The sequence below is a fragment of the Rutidosis leptorrhynchoides genome, chromosome 1 (assembly GCF_046630445.1).
Source record: "Rutidosis leptorrhynchoides isolate AG116_Rl617_1_P2 chromosome 1, CSIRO_AGI_Rlap_v1, whole genome shotgun sequence".
Lineage (NCBI taxonomy): Eukaryota > Viridiplantae > Streptophyta > Magnoliopsida > Asterales > Asteraceae > Rutidosis > Rutidosis leptorrhynchoides.
The window spans coordinates 664,185,716-664,205,463 of record NC_092333.1 but is presented as its reverse complement, the minus strand read 5'-3'; the positions used below and the strand labels follow the sequence as shown (position 1 = coordinate 664,205,463).

Here is a 19,748-nt window from a genome sequence, read left to right as displayed (position 1 = left end):
AGGAGAGATTTAAAACATCTTTCATGTTGTAATCGTAACTTAATTGTGTCCAGATTTTAAAATCAATGTATGAGTTCACTATTATTTTTTTTTCCTTCGCGAGGCTCTCTGTTGCTGCTGCTTTTAATTGTTTCCTTTTTTTCTGATATTTCCAATCACCAAAATTAATCATTTTTATTTCGTTTGAACATCTTAAAACCAAACATATAAATGGTTGATGGTGGGTTTGTTCCTGGCCGTGGGGATTTTGAAGAAGAAGAACAGAACTTTATTTTGGGTATAATTAAAACATAATCCATTTTAATCAGAAAAATCGAAGCAACAGAATGGTTTGGGGTTGTGTCGGGTTATCGAGAGGTCTCCGGTTCGAGTCTTGCACCAGCCATATGTTTTTAGAAAAGCCTTTATGAGGTAGTTACTCTCATTTATTATTATTATTATTATTATTATTATTATTATTATTATTATTATTATTATTATAATAATAATAATAATAATAATAATTATTATTATTATTATTATTATTATTATTATTATTATTATTATTAGTTTTAATATTATTATTAGTAATAAAATTGTTGAAATTATTATTAATATTAAGTATTAAGTATTACTATCAAGATTATTATTATTAAAGATAAATATGAAAGTATTATAGTTATATATATCATAAAGATTATTGGGATATAAAGTTGATATAAAAATTTTGATCATGAATTTAAAAATAACGAAAGGTACAATTTATTTTAACAAATATAAATGATTATGGTTAAAATTATGAATAAGAACTCATAAAAGACTATACATTATTGGTATCAGGAGGAACTAGTAAAAGATAACAAACTTTAAGGCATAACTATGATTAAGTTTATACTGTAATGAAAATAAAATAAATATAGTATTATGATTATGAATATGATTATGAAATTTAGTTATAAAAACTGTAGTTATAAGTCTAGAAATTTAATACAAAGTTTATGATAAAGCTGATTATTATTATTACCACTGTTATTATTACTATCATTTTATTATTAAAACAAAGTATCATTTTATTTGTAACATTAAAACTATTATTATTATTATTATTATTATTATTATTATTATTATTATTATTATTATTATTATTATCATTTTTATCATTATAGTTAAAATTATCAAAATTATTATTATTATTATCCTTAAACTAATATTATTACAATTATTAAGTTAACAAACAAATAATAATTATATATATTTAATACACATAACTTAACTATATTAATATCTTTATTTACTTAAAATATATAAAATGAATATATTTAATTAAATAATGAAACCTATAAGTTATTAATATAAAAATTAGATCACTAATAATAATATACATATGTTTTGTTCGATTACGATTATATGATTTAATAGATATACAATTAATATAGGTTCGTGAATCCGAGGCCAACCCTACACTTGTTCATTGTCGTCATATGTATTTTTACTACAAAATACAGTATGGTGATTTCATTTGCCTTTTTACCCTTTATATTTTTGGGACTGAGAATACATGCGCTAATTTTACAACTGCTTTATTAAATGCTTTTGAAATATATTTTGAACTGCGAATACATGAAATACTTTTATAAATGTTTGACGAGATAGACACAAGCAAAACATTCCTCGAATGAATTATTATGCAGACAGAAGTTCTGCGGATTATTAATGAATTATGTGGACATGATAATTGCCACCATTGAATTATGTGGACATGATAATTGCCACCATTGAATTATGTGAACATGATAATTGCCACTATTGAATTATGTGGACATGATAATTGCCACCATTGAATGTTATGTATCGAGAGAATGATTTTTATACACAGGTTATGTGTATGTTATTTTTGTGCACATGATATGTGTACGGTTACTAAGATTTATGAAAGATGATTTCGTACACGAGAAAGGTGTACTGTATTTAAAAGATATCGCATGTACGTTACAGGTGGGTATAAGATTCGGGCCCATTTGTACCATGCCGGATTTAAATTTTGTGGTCTATCAAAATGATGAATTTTATTGTTTTATGATAAACTTATGAACTCACCAACCTTTTAGTTGACACTTGAAAGTATGTTTATTCTCAGGTATGAAAGAAATCTTCCGCTGTGCATTTGCTCATTTTAGAGATATTATTTGGAGTCATTCATGACATATTTCAAAAGACGTTGCATTTGAGTCGTTGAGTTCATCAAGATTATTATTAAGTCAATTATTGTTGTATATAGTATGAAATGGTATGCATGCCGTCAATCTTCGATAAAATGAAAGTTTGTCTTTTAAAAACGAATGTAATGTTTGTAAAATGTATCATATAGAGGTCAAGTACCTCGCGATGTAATCAACTATTGTAAATCGTTTATAATCGATGTGGACTTTGTCCGGATAGATTAGGACGGGTCTCTAGTCTTTTCTGTTATGAATAGTACTATTCGCGATACGGTATATTTTTTTCCCCCACCGATTAAATAGTACTATTTGCGCTACAGTAATTTTTTATCTTTTTATTTTTTTTTGTCCCAACGATAAAAAAAAGCAACTTTCGTAAAAGAACCAACCCTTCAATGTTAGAAAAAAAATGTCGAAAAAATTCTTTTTTACAAAAAATCAACTAACTTTTTTTTCCCTTCCTCAACGAAAAAGGAAGCAACTTTCATAAAAAGAACAACCCTTCAATGCTACCAAAAGATGTCGAAAAACAATCTTTTTTACAAAATAGATCAACTAACTTTTTTTTTTTTTTTTTTTAAAAACGAACGCTAAAAGAAGCAACTTTCAGAGAAGGAACAACCCTTCAATGTTAGATGTCGAAAAATTTTTTTTTTTTTACAAAATAGATAAAGACTTTTTTTTTAACTCGCATTCAAAACAGAACCCCGGGCGCGAAGCGACGGCTACGCAACTAGTTGTAATCATAATAATAATAATCTTTTTGAGTTCTCACTCCGTATTTTTCATAAGATAAATACGGATTAGCTGGTTCCTGGAAACACAAGAAATCAACGCATTATCCGGCTGACTTTTACTCACTCCCGTTAATAATAATTAATAATTAATAATATATAAAATAAAATATACTCCGTATACTGTAATATACTACAGTAATACACCTCCCATAAGTTCACCCTGCCTCCATTTCTTCCCACAACTGTCTCCTCTTCCTCATCATCATCATCATCATCATCATCACTTCCACCGCCAATTCTTAAATCAAAATACTCGCAAGAAAAAATCTAATTATATCAAATAGCTGATCAATTGCTTTTGAGGTAACTCCCAGTTCTTGGTTTTCTTCATTTATGTGATAATTTGGTAATGGTTGGTGCTTTTTAAGCTAATATCAATGGGTCTTATGGGTTTGTTTGTTTTTTTATAGCATTTTAATCAATTATGGATTTATATATAAGAAATTGCATATTAAGGCTTACTTTCTTGATAAAGATATCATTTTTACCATTAATTTTACACCCAACTGTTAATTCCCCTGTTGCGGTTTCTAATTAGATTGTATATAGATATAAGCTAATATTTGAATCTGTGTTGAATTTGTTAATGAAGAATTGTATTTGTATGCTTCTATTATAATTAAGTTGGTTTTATTTCTAGCTTCTCATCAATGGCCTTATTTGCTATTGGGGTTTTTTAGGTTACTAAGTTTATGTGATGTTCCTTTCATCATTTGTACTGAATTACTTAATATGATGATGTATTTATGTTTGTAATGTTTTCTATATGACAGATAGTGAATCTTGAAGCATAAATTAACCATCTTGAACCAAAAATAGGTGATTTCGTGATCGAAAAGATTATGGGTTGTTTTTCTTTCTTTTTTCGTGGGGGAAGACACCCACCAAAAGGCTTTCCTGAATTCGAAGACGGTATAAAACCTACAACAATTTTTGAATTATTATGTTCTTTAGCTTGCTAATGCACATGCATCCTAAATTCCTAATCATTATTAATGGTTTATCATATGCAGAATTATCTGATGTTCAGAATCTTAAACTTTACACCTACAAAGAGCTAAAATCCGCTACCGATGATTTTAGCCCCGCCAACAAGATTGGGGAAGGTGGATTCGGTCCCGTTTATAAGGTAAGTACATTTGTGACACACTGAGATAATTTAGGCACATATTAATGAATTGTTCTTAATGTGTAACAATGTTGTGATCTTTAGGGTAGACTAAGACATGGGAAAGATGCTGCTATAAAGGTTCTTTCTGCTGAATCGAAACAAGGAGCAAGAGAGTTCTTAACCGAAATCAAAGTGATTTCTGACATCGAGCACGAAAACTTAACAAAGCTTTGTGGATGTTGCGTTGAAGGGAATCATAGAATATTGGTATACGATTACATTGAGAATAACAGCTTGCTTCAGACCCTTCTTGGTAATTTCACAAATCTAGTCTTTATTCCTTCTGTGTCATGTTTTCGTTGCTTCATTTTTGGTGTTTACTAAAAAGATGGTACTTCTTTAGGTGGGGGCCACAGTTCGATACAATTTAATTGGCGAACAAGAACTAAGATTTGCATTGGAATTGCACGCGGGCTTGCTTATCTTCATGAGGTAGTGCGTCCGCATATAGTTCACCGGGATATTAAAGCAAGCAATATTCTTCTTGATAAAGATTTAACGCCTAAGATTTCGGACTTTGGTTTAGCAAAATTAATACCGGCCAATATGACACATGTTAGCACACGAGTGGCTGGAACAATGTAAGACCTGAATCTTTAATTAATACCTTTTGGATTTTTGTAACGACGTCCTTTAGGGCTGTCGTTAAGGTGCTTAAAAGTCTTGCACAATTCCATAACCGCTACTTTAAAATAAATAAATAACTTCTACGTACAAGTCTTTCAAGCACCTTAATGACAGCCCTTTAGACTATCATTAGAAAAATTCAAAGCTTTATTATTTGTAGTTATGGTTTGCTAAATTTTTAATGGATTTTATCGTACCAGTGGTTATTTGGCACCCGAGTATGCAATTAGAGGCCAGTTGACACGTAGAGCAGACGTTTATAGTTTTGGTGTACTTCTTGTGGAAATTGTTAGTGGGAGATGCAACACAAATTCGCTGTTACCTTTTGATGAACAATATATTCTCGAGAGGGTTAGTAGTTATTCGTTGTGTACTTAAATTCCTAAACTTTATGAGATCAACGCAATAACCTTTTCCTACCGACAGTTAAAGGGGGTGGTTAGATTTTCATTTGATATGAGTATCTGATTAATTATTTCAACTTGTTGAATAATTAGTTTTCAATGTTTGTATAATCACTTTGAAAACCCTACTAGACCTTGAATACAAAAGCTGTTGGTTTGACCGCAAAAGTCAAAATGCGTCTTTTTGAGGGGTTGTTTACTTTTATTTTGTATTAAGTGTTATCTCCATATGCCACTGTTTGAGAAGCGGTCTCTGATTCTATATCTCCTACAAACAGACCATTTTTCAGATTAAGTGACATATTAAGTGACAAAATACAACAATTTTACTTACTGAATTAAGAGCTGTACAGAAACAGATCATTAAGTGAAAAATTAATAGGCCCGGGTCTAATTCAAATGTCTTTTATTGTAACAGACGTGGGATCTTTATGAAAGAAACGAGTTGGTGGAACTTGTAGATACAGCAATGTATGGAGATTTCGATGCAGAAGAGGCTTGTAAATACTTAAAGATTGGTCTTTTATGCACCCAAGATAATCCAAAGCTACGACCCGTGATGTCAACTGTGGTCAAGATGTTAACGGGCGATATAAAAATCGATGAAGACAAGATCACAAAACCAGGCCTCATTTCAGATTTCATGGACCTAAAGGTTAGAAGCAACCCCAATAAAACTGTTCCTGCCAAAATTGATGAAAAGAATATCATCACATCTGCGACTACATCACCCGGTTCTGATAATGCCGAACATTCGTTATTATCATCAAATACCACATCACAATCTACCTTCACCTTTTCAGAAGCATGGGATCGAACTACCTAATGCAGACATTACGGTGTATTTTAGGGGAAAAAAAACCACAAAAACTTGGATCGATTTTAGCTTAGGGAGGGAGGATGGAGGTATATACGTGATGTACATATATAAATTTTTCGTTTTATGCACATTTCAAAGCTGAGTTCTTATAAAGATTCTTTATTTTTTGTTTAAATTGAAGAAATAGTAGAGATTTTTAGATATACTTTTGCTGTTGATCAAGATCTGCTTCAGTTCGGCATTTTTAGCGACTGTCTATCAAATACTAGGTCAATGTATACAGATAAGTAAAAGTGATGTTTCTTTGTCATTTAATCTAATTGGTCTGTTTTCGGACCTCCAAAATAAGAGTCAAATAGAAACGGATGCAAATTCAGAAAAATAGTAAACAGCTCCTCCGGTTGTTTGATTTTCTCTTAATAAAATAGTTCAGCGTAGAATGTTGCGTAGAATGTTGAGTCATGCAACATTCTAAGTTTTTATTTGTAACCTCTAAATGACAAGATTAATACGTGTATTTTACATCATCATTTGGAGTGTTCATTCAGAATTTCTGAATATTAAACATGTTATTATCGTTATCATTCAGCGCTTAATATTGTTTGCTCATTCATTTGCATTCCACCTTTTTTTTTTAAATGTGAATGAGTGTCTAAATGCATATTAAAGTGTGTTAATAGTATGGTCAAAAGGTGGTGGGTTTAGGGCAACTTGGATTTTTGTAATGTATAAGTTAGAATGATGCTTTTGTGGTTGGTTGTGTTTTTTTTTTTTTTTCTTTGGATGTATTTGTGAGGTGGGCTGGTAGCTGTGGAAAAAAAGTAATAAGTCAGCTTGTTCACGTGACGAGTTATGAATTATTTGCTACAATATTATTAATTATTAATTACTAATATTGTTATATTATTCAAGTTTTACGATCTGGGGTGGTGGTTATCATTTGGTTAAACCAACCAAAAGACGCTTTCGTGTACGTTTAGGAAATTAATAATCTTATAATATCTTGAAAATAAGATTTATGATATTAATTGATTTTTTTATTGAACTGCTTTTATCTTTTGAAAAGCATAATATATACTCGTATATGATAATGATATTCAGTTGGTTCATGGAATATCAACTGAAATCTAATACGTAATCTTAATGAACTTTGACAACAAAATATTGGTAATTAAATAGTAATCACCATGTGACAAAGCTTGATAAACAAAAAAGAAATTAACACTTTTTTAAATCTTATAATAATAATATAATAATCTGTGACTTTTGACCCAAATTCATCTCTGGTGAGCTCCTTTTTTTTATATAATTTTTGGTCATTTAATAATTGAATATATCACCATACAAATTTTCGTATTTTGGTCTTAATCAATTTGTTGTCTTGCTCTTGCTTCTATCGTCATTTCACACTAATTAAACAAGGATGACACGTCAGTGACAACCATATAACATATGCATATGTTTTACTTCCTGTTTCTTATTTTTCTTTCTTTTGTAAAAAAGAAAAGAACATATTATATTATTTGTTAATAGTTAACCTTTATAGAAATAAAATGGTCTTACCGGTCACTTTACGGATGGTAATGGATCGGATATGGATCGAATGAACCTATATCTATATTCATATCCATTTAATTTCTAAAATCCATATCCATATTGATGCATGAATAATTAAATTTGGGCTGCAGATTGGATCAGAGGGTTATTGGGCTGAACTGAAACATATTTGGGCCAAACAAAAAAGTTTGGATTTGGGACTTGGTATCTACCGAGTGGGAATAGGATAACAAAGATTAATTGGTGAAAAATTCAAATTGCATTTAAATTTTAAAAGTTTATCTGTATCTATTAACTTATCTGCTTGTTACGTTATATAGCTTCCGTATGTGAGTTTTTAGGGTAGTTTTTTTATTAATTAAATAATACAGAGAGTTTTGGTTGTGGCCTTTGTATCCACTCATTCGTGAGTTTTTGGTTACCGTGAGTTTTCATTCCACTTTGTCTACCATTCTCAATATGTTCAAATTAAGCCATTAGATCCCTCATTATTTGGTATCAGAAGTTCCAGGTATGGCTGATCGAAATCGTCGTGGAAGACATGCTCATGGTGATCATAATCGATATGATCCTCATGATGACTTTGATCCACGAGATGCGGAGATCGAACGTTTGAATAGGAGAATTGCTGAGTTGGAGATGAATCATTACCACAGAACGGATGGGAGTGACTCCGATCGAACCCGTGACCAATGGGATCGGACAAACCCATTCGCACCTCAGGGTCATCGTCGGAGAACTAGACAAGACCCGTTGCGCAATCTAGGGATGAAAGTTGAGATACCTGAGTTTAACGGATCTATGCATCCGGAAGATTTCTTAGATTGGATTAGCACGGTGGAACGTATCTTTGGTCTCAAAGACATCCCCGACAACCTCAAGGTGAAATTAGTCGCCATCAAGTTGCGCAAGCACGCATCTTTATGGTGGGAACATGTTCGGAAATCTAGGGTGTATGCCCGAAAATCTAAAGTGAAAACATGGGAAAAGATGAAGAAATTGCTAAAACGGGAGTTCTTGCTCGAAAATTTTAAGCAGGTTGCTTTCGTTGAATATCACAACAACTTTCAACAGCGTTCATTGAATGTTGATGAAACTATCCAGGAATATTGTACAACTGATCAAATTTTTCGTATGGAGTATGTTCCCGAACCCTTCGGGGAGGAAGATAGTGAACCTATTTATGACACTGCCGGTGAAGAGGAGGAAGATAGTGAACATGTTTATGACACTGCAGGTGAAGAGGAAGGAAATAGTGAACTTGTTTACGACACTGATGGTGAGGAGGTGGAAGATTACGAGTGTGAAGTTGAGGATGGGTCTGAAATAAATGGATTCAACACCAACGTGTCCAATGAAGTTAAAATTTTCTCCTGCATAGATGTTGATGAAGTTATGAACAACGATTTAATACAAAATCGTGTGGTTCTTACGGGTCGGTAAGATATTTCAGTCGTTCACGTTATGGACTCGAGGACGAGTCTTTTCGAAGAAGGGGAGAATGATGCAGGAATAATTAAATTTAGGCTGCAGATTGGATCAGAGGGTGTAACGACCCGGATTTTTCTGACTACTTGATTATACTATTTACATGATTTAATAATTCCGACTTGATAAGCAATGAATTTTAATAAGTCTTGAACCTCCGGAAAGAGTTTTACACAAGCTTTTGGTCACCCTTTTTTTCCGACGATTCATGAACGTCATAACTTGATTTAATTGTTTAATTGTTTAATTATTGTGTATATATATGGATTTATATATATTTAACTTGAAAATATGATAATTAAATATCTCAATAAGTATATTAACAAAGTATTATATATATATTTTCATACTACTAATTTAAAGATTTTTAAACAATATATATATTACTATTTAAACGACGTAATTAACTTATGTTAAAATGTATTTACATATAATGTATTATGAGTGTAAATACATTCTTATAAGTACTGAATACACTTTATAATATACCAATACATATAAAGGATAGCTATACTCGTATTTCCGTTCAATTTTCTCAAAGAATTCTACTTGCATTCATACGGTATTTTTACCCGTATTATACACAGCTTCTAGAAGTATTTACTATTGGTATATACCAATAGAAATCTGCAATTATTTGTGTATTATGTCATCCATGACCTAATCAATTTAATATGTCATGCATGACTTAATACAATTTAACTTATCTTAGATATTTTCACTAAAAGCTAAAATTATAAGCTTATAAATAAGGACCATTTTAACTCATTTTTACTACACATTTTCTTAAACTAAAAACACACACTTGAATGCTCTCATATCATACTTTAATCTCAGCAACTTTTCTCTTCATAATCAAGGTAAAATACTTCTCAAAATCCTTGTTCAATTCCTTGTATAGTTGCTATCTTATTATACTTATAAAACTTGTAAAAACTAGAACTTGTTTTGGAGAACACCAAGCTTGTTTGAAAAACTAATCTAATCTTTCTAAATTAACTCTAATAACACTTATTTATATGTATTATGATATTATATTAAGTTAATATAAGAACTTATAACTTGTACATATGAAGAACACCTTGAAACTTAACATATATCCTTTAATCTCCATTCGGTAAAAAGCGGGCTGTTTTGAGTTGGGAATTAAAAACCTATCTTAGACTTTGAGTTCGAGGCTAAGACTTTGGAAATATGTTAATATATGTAAATAAGACTTCCAGTATTTTTTTCATGATTTTAGACAAAGTGAAAGTATTTTATCAAAAATCATATATTAGGTGGATGCCGGGATTTTTCCAAATCTGTCCACCGACACAAAAAGAGGGTAAAGCTCTAAAAATTAAAATTTACTTCTTAATGAATCCATAGCAATTTGATTCACTTTAAACGGAGTTGTAATGAATATTTGGCGAGCAAAACAAAATCTGCTAAAATTAACGTTGTATGGACGAAATTTATATTATAAAAACTATATTAACCATATCCTTGTTAACTTTTCCTATATCCTATATATATTTGGACATGTTATCAGTAGTATAACAAAATATTATAATCTTGATTAATTCTGTGAATGTATATATGTATAATAATATTCTTGGTACGTCCTAACACAATAAGTATACAATACGTTTTGATAAATCCTAAGACAATACGTACACAATACGTCTTAGTTAATTCTAAGACAATACGTATACAATACGTCTCTGGGTTGATGCAAAGACAATACGTATACAATACGTCGTGTGGTAATTCTAAGTTTATATATACATATATATATATATATATATATATATATAAATACATATATATATATATATGTATATATAGATATAGATATATATATATATGTATAGATATATATATATGTACAGATATATATATATATATATATGTATATATATATATATAGATATATATATATATATATATATATATACCGGTTATTGGACTGTTGGACTTTTCGGACTATTTTGGACTACTAACAATGGACTACTAACATAAAATGTTAAAAATTATTATATAAGTATTCTATGAACTTGCTTTATTTTATTCATATGTTGTATTATTATCTGAATCATTATTATTGTTATAGGTTCGTGAATCCAAAGACGACGGTCATATTTTTAATAAGTTGAAAACTTATTATTAATATACTTTTACTACTGTGAGTATATAGTCCCATTTTTAAACTCTAAAAATATTTTGGGATGAGAATACATGCATTTTATGTTTTACGCCATGGACATAAGTACTTAAAATATATTCTACGTTGAGTTGTACCACCTTGCATATCTTCTCTAATAGCTTGGTAACTAATATTTATATGTTGTAAGAACATGTAAGCGCGAATCCTATTGATAGATCTATCGGGTTTGACAACCCCAACCGGGCTAGTCGCTCTAGTATCGTAAACGGTTGCATAGTACTTCGTTTTTACTACACTTGGTACAGTGTAGGGAGATGTCATAATAAAGGGAATATGCCACATTAATGGTTAAGTATAGTTACCGAAGCACTCAACAACTTATAGAATACTTTTATACACTTGCGAGTGTACATATATTTATAACTATGAAATCTTGTGGTCTATATTTATATCGATGATAAACCTATATATCTCACCAACCTTTGTGTTGACTGTTTACGCATGTTTATTCTCAGGTCCTTAAGAAAGTCTTCCGCTGTTGCATTATCTAAGCAAGCTGTGCATGAAGTCTCATACTTTTATTTAAATAAAGTGTTGCATTCAATAAAACCTTTGTCATGTATTATATTCGACTGTTACGTCACGTGTGTAGTATTTGGAAACCAATGTATTTTGGGGATTATTTCTTAAATAATCGCCCACTTGTTTAAAACATGCATTATGTATAATAATGACGTGCTTTTTATGAAACGAATGCAATATTTTCTAAAACGTATCATATAGAGGTCAAATACCTCGCTATGGGACCAATGAGAACGTACTGCGTTTATAGTAATATGGACGGGTCGTTTCAGTTGGTATCAGAGTGGTGGTCTTAGCGAACCATGTCTTGCATTAGTGTATCTAACGGATAGTTATTAAGATGCATTAGTGAGTCTGGACTTCGACCTTAACTGCATGTCAAAAGTTTTGCTTATCATTTCTTGTCGGAAATTACATGTTTATCATCTTAAGTCTTGACGTGTCTTACTGCAATTATTGCATAGATAGTGTATAGACAAAATTTATATCTTAGTGTATCTGCTAAATCATATCTTAGCGTATCTGTTACTGTAAACTTTGCAGACATATTCCGTAAATTTCTTCGTAATCTACGAAATCTTTTGTTCTATATATATAGATATTCTACGTAATTAGAATACCATCAGATAGCCGGAAATCATTTCATATCAAAAAATCCTTTATTCAAGCGTTCGAAATAGAACTCGCCACTAGTTCAAGTCCCTCAGATTCCGATATGGAGTTTCACTCGAGCTCCGAAACCAGTGTGACTGGAATGGATCAACCAATTAGCTATCATCTATTCTGGATGAATTGGGGATGGGTTCGCAGTCTACTTAATCATTGGAGACAAGAAGAAGGTGATCCCTTCCATCCACCACATTTCCCTCTTGGCGAAGAACCTGAAGCACTTACCGGCGAACCTGTCCGAAACACCATTTTCTCTCTCATTTCCAGAGTATCTCGCCACGATTATATACTATCTCACATTCTAGATCTTATTCATCCACTCGTCTGAACCGACAATCATCCCGGTATAATAGAAGAAGTCAACGAGCTTCGCACTCGGGTAGTGGCTTTGGAGAATATGGTACAAAGGTTACAAGCACCAACAACATCACCAGCATCAACAGTACCACCATCAGCAACATTAACAGTACCATTACCACCATCAACAACAACATCCGCATCCCACACCTCAACGTCACAATATGTACTTCAAGCATCAACGTCATACGCACCATAGATACCAAGGAGTACTAATAAAAATCAACGATTAAGTATTGATTCATAACTTCATTGAAGAAAAATTCTGCGGCGATTATGTAATCTCTAAAGTCTTATTATCTATTCCAACCTTAACCATAAATCAGATGAGTGGACCGAAATGATAGAAGGAAGAGTAGAAACCCTGACAAGAATGGTGCGTGGTTTACAAGCTAGACTTGTTATACAAGCACCACCGGTAGTACCACCAGCATCACCATTAGTATCACCAACACCGGCAAAACCTGTAGCACTACGAGCTCCGCCAATTCCATAATCATCAACATCATCACAAATCAACAACGCGTATATTGTATCAACGAGTTATGAAGTATTAACTCATTCCCCTTGAAGAAATTATATGTATATTTTATTTATATATATATATATATATATATATATATATATATATATATATTAATTTTGAGATCAAAATATATCTTTCCGTACTAAGCTATTATGTATGAATTAAATAAGGGTAGATACTACTCGGTTAAATTCATATTACTAATATGCTATGATGTACATCCTTCCTTAACAACTTAACCATCGTTAACTACGACCTCTGTTTCAACTTCATGAATTCCGTTTTATAATAAACTAAATGTATTATTCAATTACATGTTTGATTTTACACTTAGATATACTTGAAGCTTTCTAGAAAACATCATTCATATCTTACGAAGTTCGCAAGCATTCACAAGCATCAACATCTGTCACCAAGGAATGTCAATAAGAATAAATAATAAAGTATTGATTACATTAGTGAAATACTCCGCGAAGATTATGTAATCTCTATTGTTTTAGAGATTATTCATTTCTAATTCCAGTCAAAAATTAAATGAGCTTAATTTAATATTAACTCATCAAATCTGTATTACATCTGAAGAAAATATACATATATTTTCATAAAGACTGTAATAAAAATTCTCCTGTACCAAAATATTACTTGTGAAACTTTTAACGGGTAGGTAATACCCGAGAGATATATAAATTCACAATTAATATATTACATTCTTCGAATCTGATTCAGCAATCATCAACTATACTCACTACTTTCACAAAAATATACATTCTTTCATAGAAATCAAAACAACCGTTCTCATCCAAATTCAATTTCATATTCTAATTTTGACAGATCAGAATCCAAGTCAAGACTCAACGGGAGACATCACTCTTAAATCTCTACATCTTTCAAAGCTATACTTTGACTTCAAAACTGTGCTAAAACATCACTTCTATTCATTAAACCCATAAAATAATTTTTGTGTTATTTCAAAAATTCATTGCAATCTACATTCAAACCCTTCATGATTCTTGAAAACACCTCAATTAAGAAACAATCGAGATGATAATCACCACATGTTATCCACAATCATGTATCTGGAAAACTCCCGGAACCTAGGTAGAAGTTTAACACAAATTCGTGAGCCATTAGCGTTGTTGTTGCCGAAAATAACCTTGCAATTCCTTTTTAAAGTAGCCAGTTTTGTCACGGCTCTAGCAAGTCAACTTCAACTTTTCAGTCGGATTAGCCGTATTATAACCTCAATATATATGTTGCCCTTTCGCCATCGTTACTGGAGCACCTTTTATATTCCACTATATTATCACCAGATGTACCAGCAACTTCGGCTTTAGTCTCTCTGAAAAATATCTATATTATTCATGAAACCCCATCATGTACTCACCTACATCCTGTAAAAATAATTGCCATACCAATTACCGGGAATCATCAATCATCATTCTCGAATCTCGCAGCGTTTTCACTTCAATTATATGTATACATGTAATGTGTAACTCCTGGAAATTTTGATCTTCAATTCTGAATTTCTGAAAAGCACCCAATCTACGAATCAATACCGTGAATTTTGAAAAAGCTGAATGAAGCAGCAGAAACTGTAGACAACCGTAACAGTCAAAAGTTTGATGATAAAGAATAGTGTGTTGGCAAAGCTCAGAAAAAGATAAGGTTTGGAATTGGAAAACGGATTGAGCAAACCATGAAGGAGGCTGTGGACAAATCACAAAGACTAAATCTGCCTTCAAAGAATCCAAATGATTTAGTGTCTGCTGAAGTTTTTAGCAAATACCTTGCTCCTTACTCTCAACTCTTGCGGACAATAGTCTTCATCAACCTCTGATCTTAGATATTCTAAGATATCATCATATCTTTCATTATAAATATCTTCGATGTTTCTGAAGATATCTTCATAACTATTGTTATTCGAAATCATTTACCTTTTCGCGCTATCTGTGTTACATCATAAAAGAAACTATTTTAGTTTCTAAATTCTAAAACCGTCTAGTTTAAAATATGAATGTTTTTGAAGTAGTGTTGGGAACTGAAGCATGAGTTAGTTGATGTGCAGCGGGGTGTATATAAAATAGTTATTATTTTACTAGAAAATACTATTAAATACGATACAATTTTACACAAGATATTTATTTATTTATAGAATGGATATACTTAAACCTTGCTACAACACTTATAGGCAGTGTACCTAATCGTACAGTAGTGTAGTTTTTAGTAAGTCCGGTTCGTTCCACAGGGAAATCTTTAAACAAAGCTCAACGCTATATTAGTTTACTTTTATAAAAATACAAATATATATATATAGGTAATATTATTATTATAAAGGGGGGTTTTTACCGTTTAATGACCGGTTTGTCGATTTTAAGACTTTAGTCGCAGTTAAAACCTAATGTAAAATATAAAATAAATACAAGACTTAAATTAAAGCGTAAAGTAAATAACGATAATGAAATTGCGAATAATAAAAATGCGATAAAATTAAATTGCGATAATTAAAAAGTACGATAAATAAAAGTGCGATTAAATAAAATAACAATAAATAAAAGTGCGATAATTAGAAGTGCAATTAAATATAAAATAAAGGAAATTAAATATGAAATAAAAGAATTATGCTTATTTAAACTTCCGTAATCATGATGTTTGACGTGTTGATTTTAGTTTTATGCCCTTGGGTTAATTGTCCTTTGTCCTGGATTATTCAATATGTCCGTCTGGTTTTTGTCCATAACAGTCCATCAGTCATAAATATAAATTGCAAGTGTCCTTGACAAATTATTATTATACCCGAAGATAAATATTCCAACTAATTGGGGATTCGAATTGTAACAAGGTTTTAATACTTTGTTTAATGAATACACCAGGTTATCGACTGCGTGTAAACCAAGGTTTTACTACTTTGTTAACAATTACACCAATTACCCTTGAATGTAATTTCACCCCTGTTTTGATTATTCTAGTGGCTATTAATCCATTCCCGTGTCCGGTTAAATGAACGATTATTCGTACATATAAATACCCCGCCCATCGTGTCCGATCGAGTGTATATGGTAATTTATAGGGACGCCTAATTGTAAATCTTTATATTAACATTAACAAACTTTCATTTAGTTAAACAAATATAAAGCCCATTAATAGCCCATAGTCTAGTTTCCACAAGTGTCGTTCTTTTGTCCAAACCCCAATTATGGTACAAAGCCCAATTACCCAATTTTAGTAATTAGCCCAACATCATGATTACTTCGTTTTAAATAAGCATAATAATAACTTAGCTACGAGACATTAATATAAAAAGGTTGAACATAACTTACAATGATTAAAAATAGCGTAGCGTTACACGGACAGAATTTCGACTTACACCCTTACAACATTCGCTAACATACCCTTATTATTAGAATTATAATTAAAATTAAAATATAAATTATAAATATAAATATATATTACTTCGTATGAATGAGAAGAAAAAATGATGATAAATTCGATCAGAATTCGGTTGGCTTTATAGCCAGAAGTGAAATTTGGGGCTCCGCGACTCGCGGCAAAAAGCCCTTCAAACTCCGCGAGTCGCGGAGAGGTATTTTCAATTCACACCCTTGGAGTTTCTGGCTGCCGACAGTTTTTAATATATATATATAATATATATATAATTAATATAATTAATTATATATTATATTATATTTATATACATAGTTAACTTGTAATTTTTAGTCCGTTGCGTCGAGCGTTAAGAGTTGACTCTAGTCCCGGTTCCGGATTTTCGAACGTCCTCGCGTACAATTTAATATCTTGTACTTTGCGTTTTGAATCTTGTACTCTTGTGATTTCGAGACGTTTCTTATCAATAATTGGAACCTTTTTGATTGTCTTTTGTTCTTTTGAGCTTTTTGGTCGTTTGCGTCTTCAAATCGTCGAATCTGTCTTTTGTCTTCACCTTTTATTATTTAAACGAATATCACTTGTAAATAGAACAATTGCAACTAAAAGCTTGTCTTTCTTGAGGAATAATGCTATGAAATATATGTTCGTTTTTAGCATTATCAAATATTCCCACACTTGAGCGTTGCTTGTCCTCAAGCAATATCGTCTTGAAATACTAGAATCACTTCTTTATTCTTCACACTTTGTACATAAGTGATTTCTATACGGCGGTATAAACAATGGTAGTAACGATATGGTTTACAGTCCCACATGACTATAAAAATTTAGATCCATTAAGGAAATTGGATCTTTATGAAAACATTTGATCTTTTGAAAATTAAATCTAGTTTTTACCCTAGATAAGTTTTCCGGAATAACCCTTTACCGGTGTTTGCAAAATATTTGTGGGTTTGGTGGGTTTCAGATTTGAAAATTTTAGCTCAAAACTTGCGGTTTTGTGTCACCCACTTGCTAACCTTGTATTTGGAAAGCAACACGTCCAGTTTACTTGTTCCGTATATTACCTTTCGGTAAACTACCGTCCGGTTGTAAAGGAAAGCGTTGAACAAGCAACTGTTTAAGACAATGTCCCGTGACATGCTTTTGATTATGGTCTATAACGTGTCGGACGCAATTACTATCCTTGGTAGGAGCAATAGTAAAGCTCACCCTTATAATTTTTCGGTCTGGCACAAGGTCTTGTCTTTGACCATGCTATGCAACCACCGTTCTTACGGTTGACACCCGATTTAGTTCAGGTGACCTAATGAATTCCAGGTGAATTCCTAGGATTTTACGTTCAATGGTAATGAACGCATTGAAAATAGGGTTTTCAGAAAACAAATCGGTTTATAATTTTGATCAAAATATTTTTTCGTTTAAGCTCGAGTTTAGATATCATTGAATTTCATGAGTTTGAATTCTCAATCTTTAAGGTCAATCTCTAGAATTGAGTAATATCAGTCTTAAAAGCTGATTTTTAATCTTTAAGGAGATTATCCTTTCTGGGGATCTGATTCATTAGTCTTATCCAGCTAATTTGCACGGTGCCTCCCCATTGTACGAGATAAATCCTTCTCATGGTTAGGATAAATCTGACCACTTGACGACCCTGTTTAATGCTGAGGTCCGTGGATTTCCTGCTGATTTTAGTGATGATTTTTCTAGATTTTTCGTCAACCTACAGCTGGTCTGAACGACAACTTCATGACCTAAATCAAGAAGCGCGTGTCTTTTTCGGAAGACTTTACTTCCTTTTAATGATGGAATTGATTCATCGTGTAGATCCATCTCTTCTTTTCTTTCATCGGGTAAAACAGTTTAGTTTAGTCCAAAGCAAAAGTATTTTCAGTTATTTGTTACAAATATATGTGATATATGTTTAAAATAATTTGGTAAATTTTCCCACACTTGGCTTTTTATTTTTCTTTTTATCGTCCTCTATTCCATTTTAAATGAATTTTAACATTTTAGTTTGTTTCTCAATTTATGTCCTTTCCGAGGTAACAATAATTTCGGTGTTAAAACCTAGTTTTATCGTTCATAAATGTGTATAAACATGATTTTAATTCATTTAATTGAAAATTTTGAAAAATTTTACTAGAATTGGGTAGTCAGTATATAAGACTAGGGCTGTTCTTTTTTATCAGAGAGCACTAGATTCTAATACAACTACTGCTTTACTAGTATTTTTAATGGTAACCAAGTGTATAAAGTAAAAAATTTTTAAAATCCGAAAGAATTTAACCCCTTCCCACACTTAAGATCTTGCAATGCCCTCATTTGCAAGAAATCAGTAACAATTTAAATTATTGAGGGTGATTTGTGTGAAAATGATTAAATTTTTACCAAAGTTTCCAAATATATTGGCGTTTGTTTGCTGAATGATAAATGGTGCACATCATTTGTTCATTCCGTCTTGTTGTTATTTCACATATATTTTGCATCTTGTCGTCAAAATTACTTGCTTTTGCTGAATTTAATGCCAGTCTTTGAAAATGCGTTGTTTTACCCTGTTGTGTACATAAGATAAACTGCAAACATATATACATATTTTTGAAGTTTGGTTTATTACCCCACATTCAAAAATTATTAAAATCTAAGAATAAAAGTTAGAAATTATAAAAATGATTACAATATTAACAAAAATATTAAATATATCAATAATTACAAATTACAAAATAAAAATAAAAATAAATAAACTAAGGATGATATTGGTACCAATAGGGGTTCCACGCATAACCATAAGTGCTATAGAATGCCTCGGCAGGGTCATACGTAGGATATGGTGGCTGCATCTCTATCGACCAAGGAGGGAAGACGGGTTTCGGTGTAGGAATATAGTTTCTACCTATATGTTGGCAATGCGCTATGATCTGGTTCTGATGAACTTGCCAATCTTCAAATGCTCTCTGTCTAGCATTTTCGTATTCCTGAGAAGCTATAAACCTTTGCATTTCTTGCATCTGGTTCCCCCCTC

General features: G+C 31.5%; 1 protein-coding gene across 1 annotated transcript; it reads left to right on the top strand.

Moving 5' to 3' along the window:
• The first annotated feature begins 3,238 nt into the window (after positions 1–3,238).
• On the top strand, positions 3,239–6,218 carry LOC139885887 (cold-responsive protein kinase 1-like). Its single transcript, XM_071869643.1, has 7 exons — positions 3,239–3,298; positions 3,769–3,907; positions 4,009–4,124; positions 4,209–4,419; positions 4,510–4,747; positions 4,994–5,144; positions 5,616–6,218. Exons 2-7 carry the CDS (start codon positions 3,838–3,840, stop codon positions 6,021–6,023), a joined length of 1,194 nt encoding a protein of 397 aa, XP_071725744.1. The 5' UTR covers positions 3,239–3,298; positions 3,769–3,837; the 3' UTR covers positions 6,024–6,218.
• Positions 6,219–19,748: the final 13,530 nt, after the last annotated feature.

Coding starts and splice junctions, on each gene's coding strand:
- LOC139885887 (XM_071869643.1), top strand. CDS start 3,838: ATGGGTTGTTTTTCTTTCTTTTTTCGTGGGGGAAGACACCCACCAAAA. Junction 4,748..4,993: donor ACACGAGTGGCTGGAACAAT/GTAAGACCTGAA, acceptor TTATCGTACCAG/TGGTTATTTGGCACCCGAGT. Junction 5,145..5,615: donor AACAATATATTCTCGAGAGG/GTTAGTAGTTAT, acceptor TTATTGTAACAG/ACGTGGGATCTTTATGAAAG.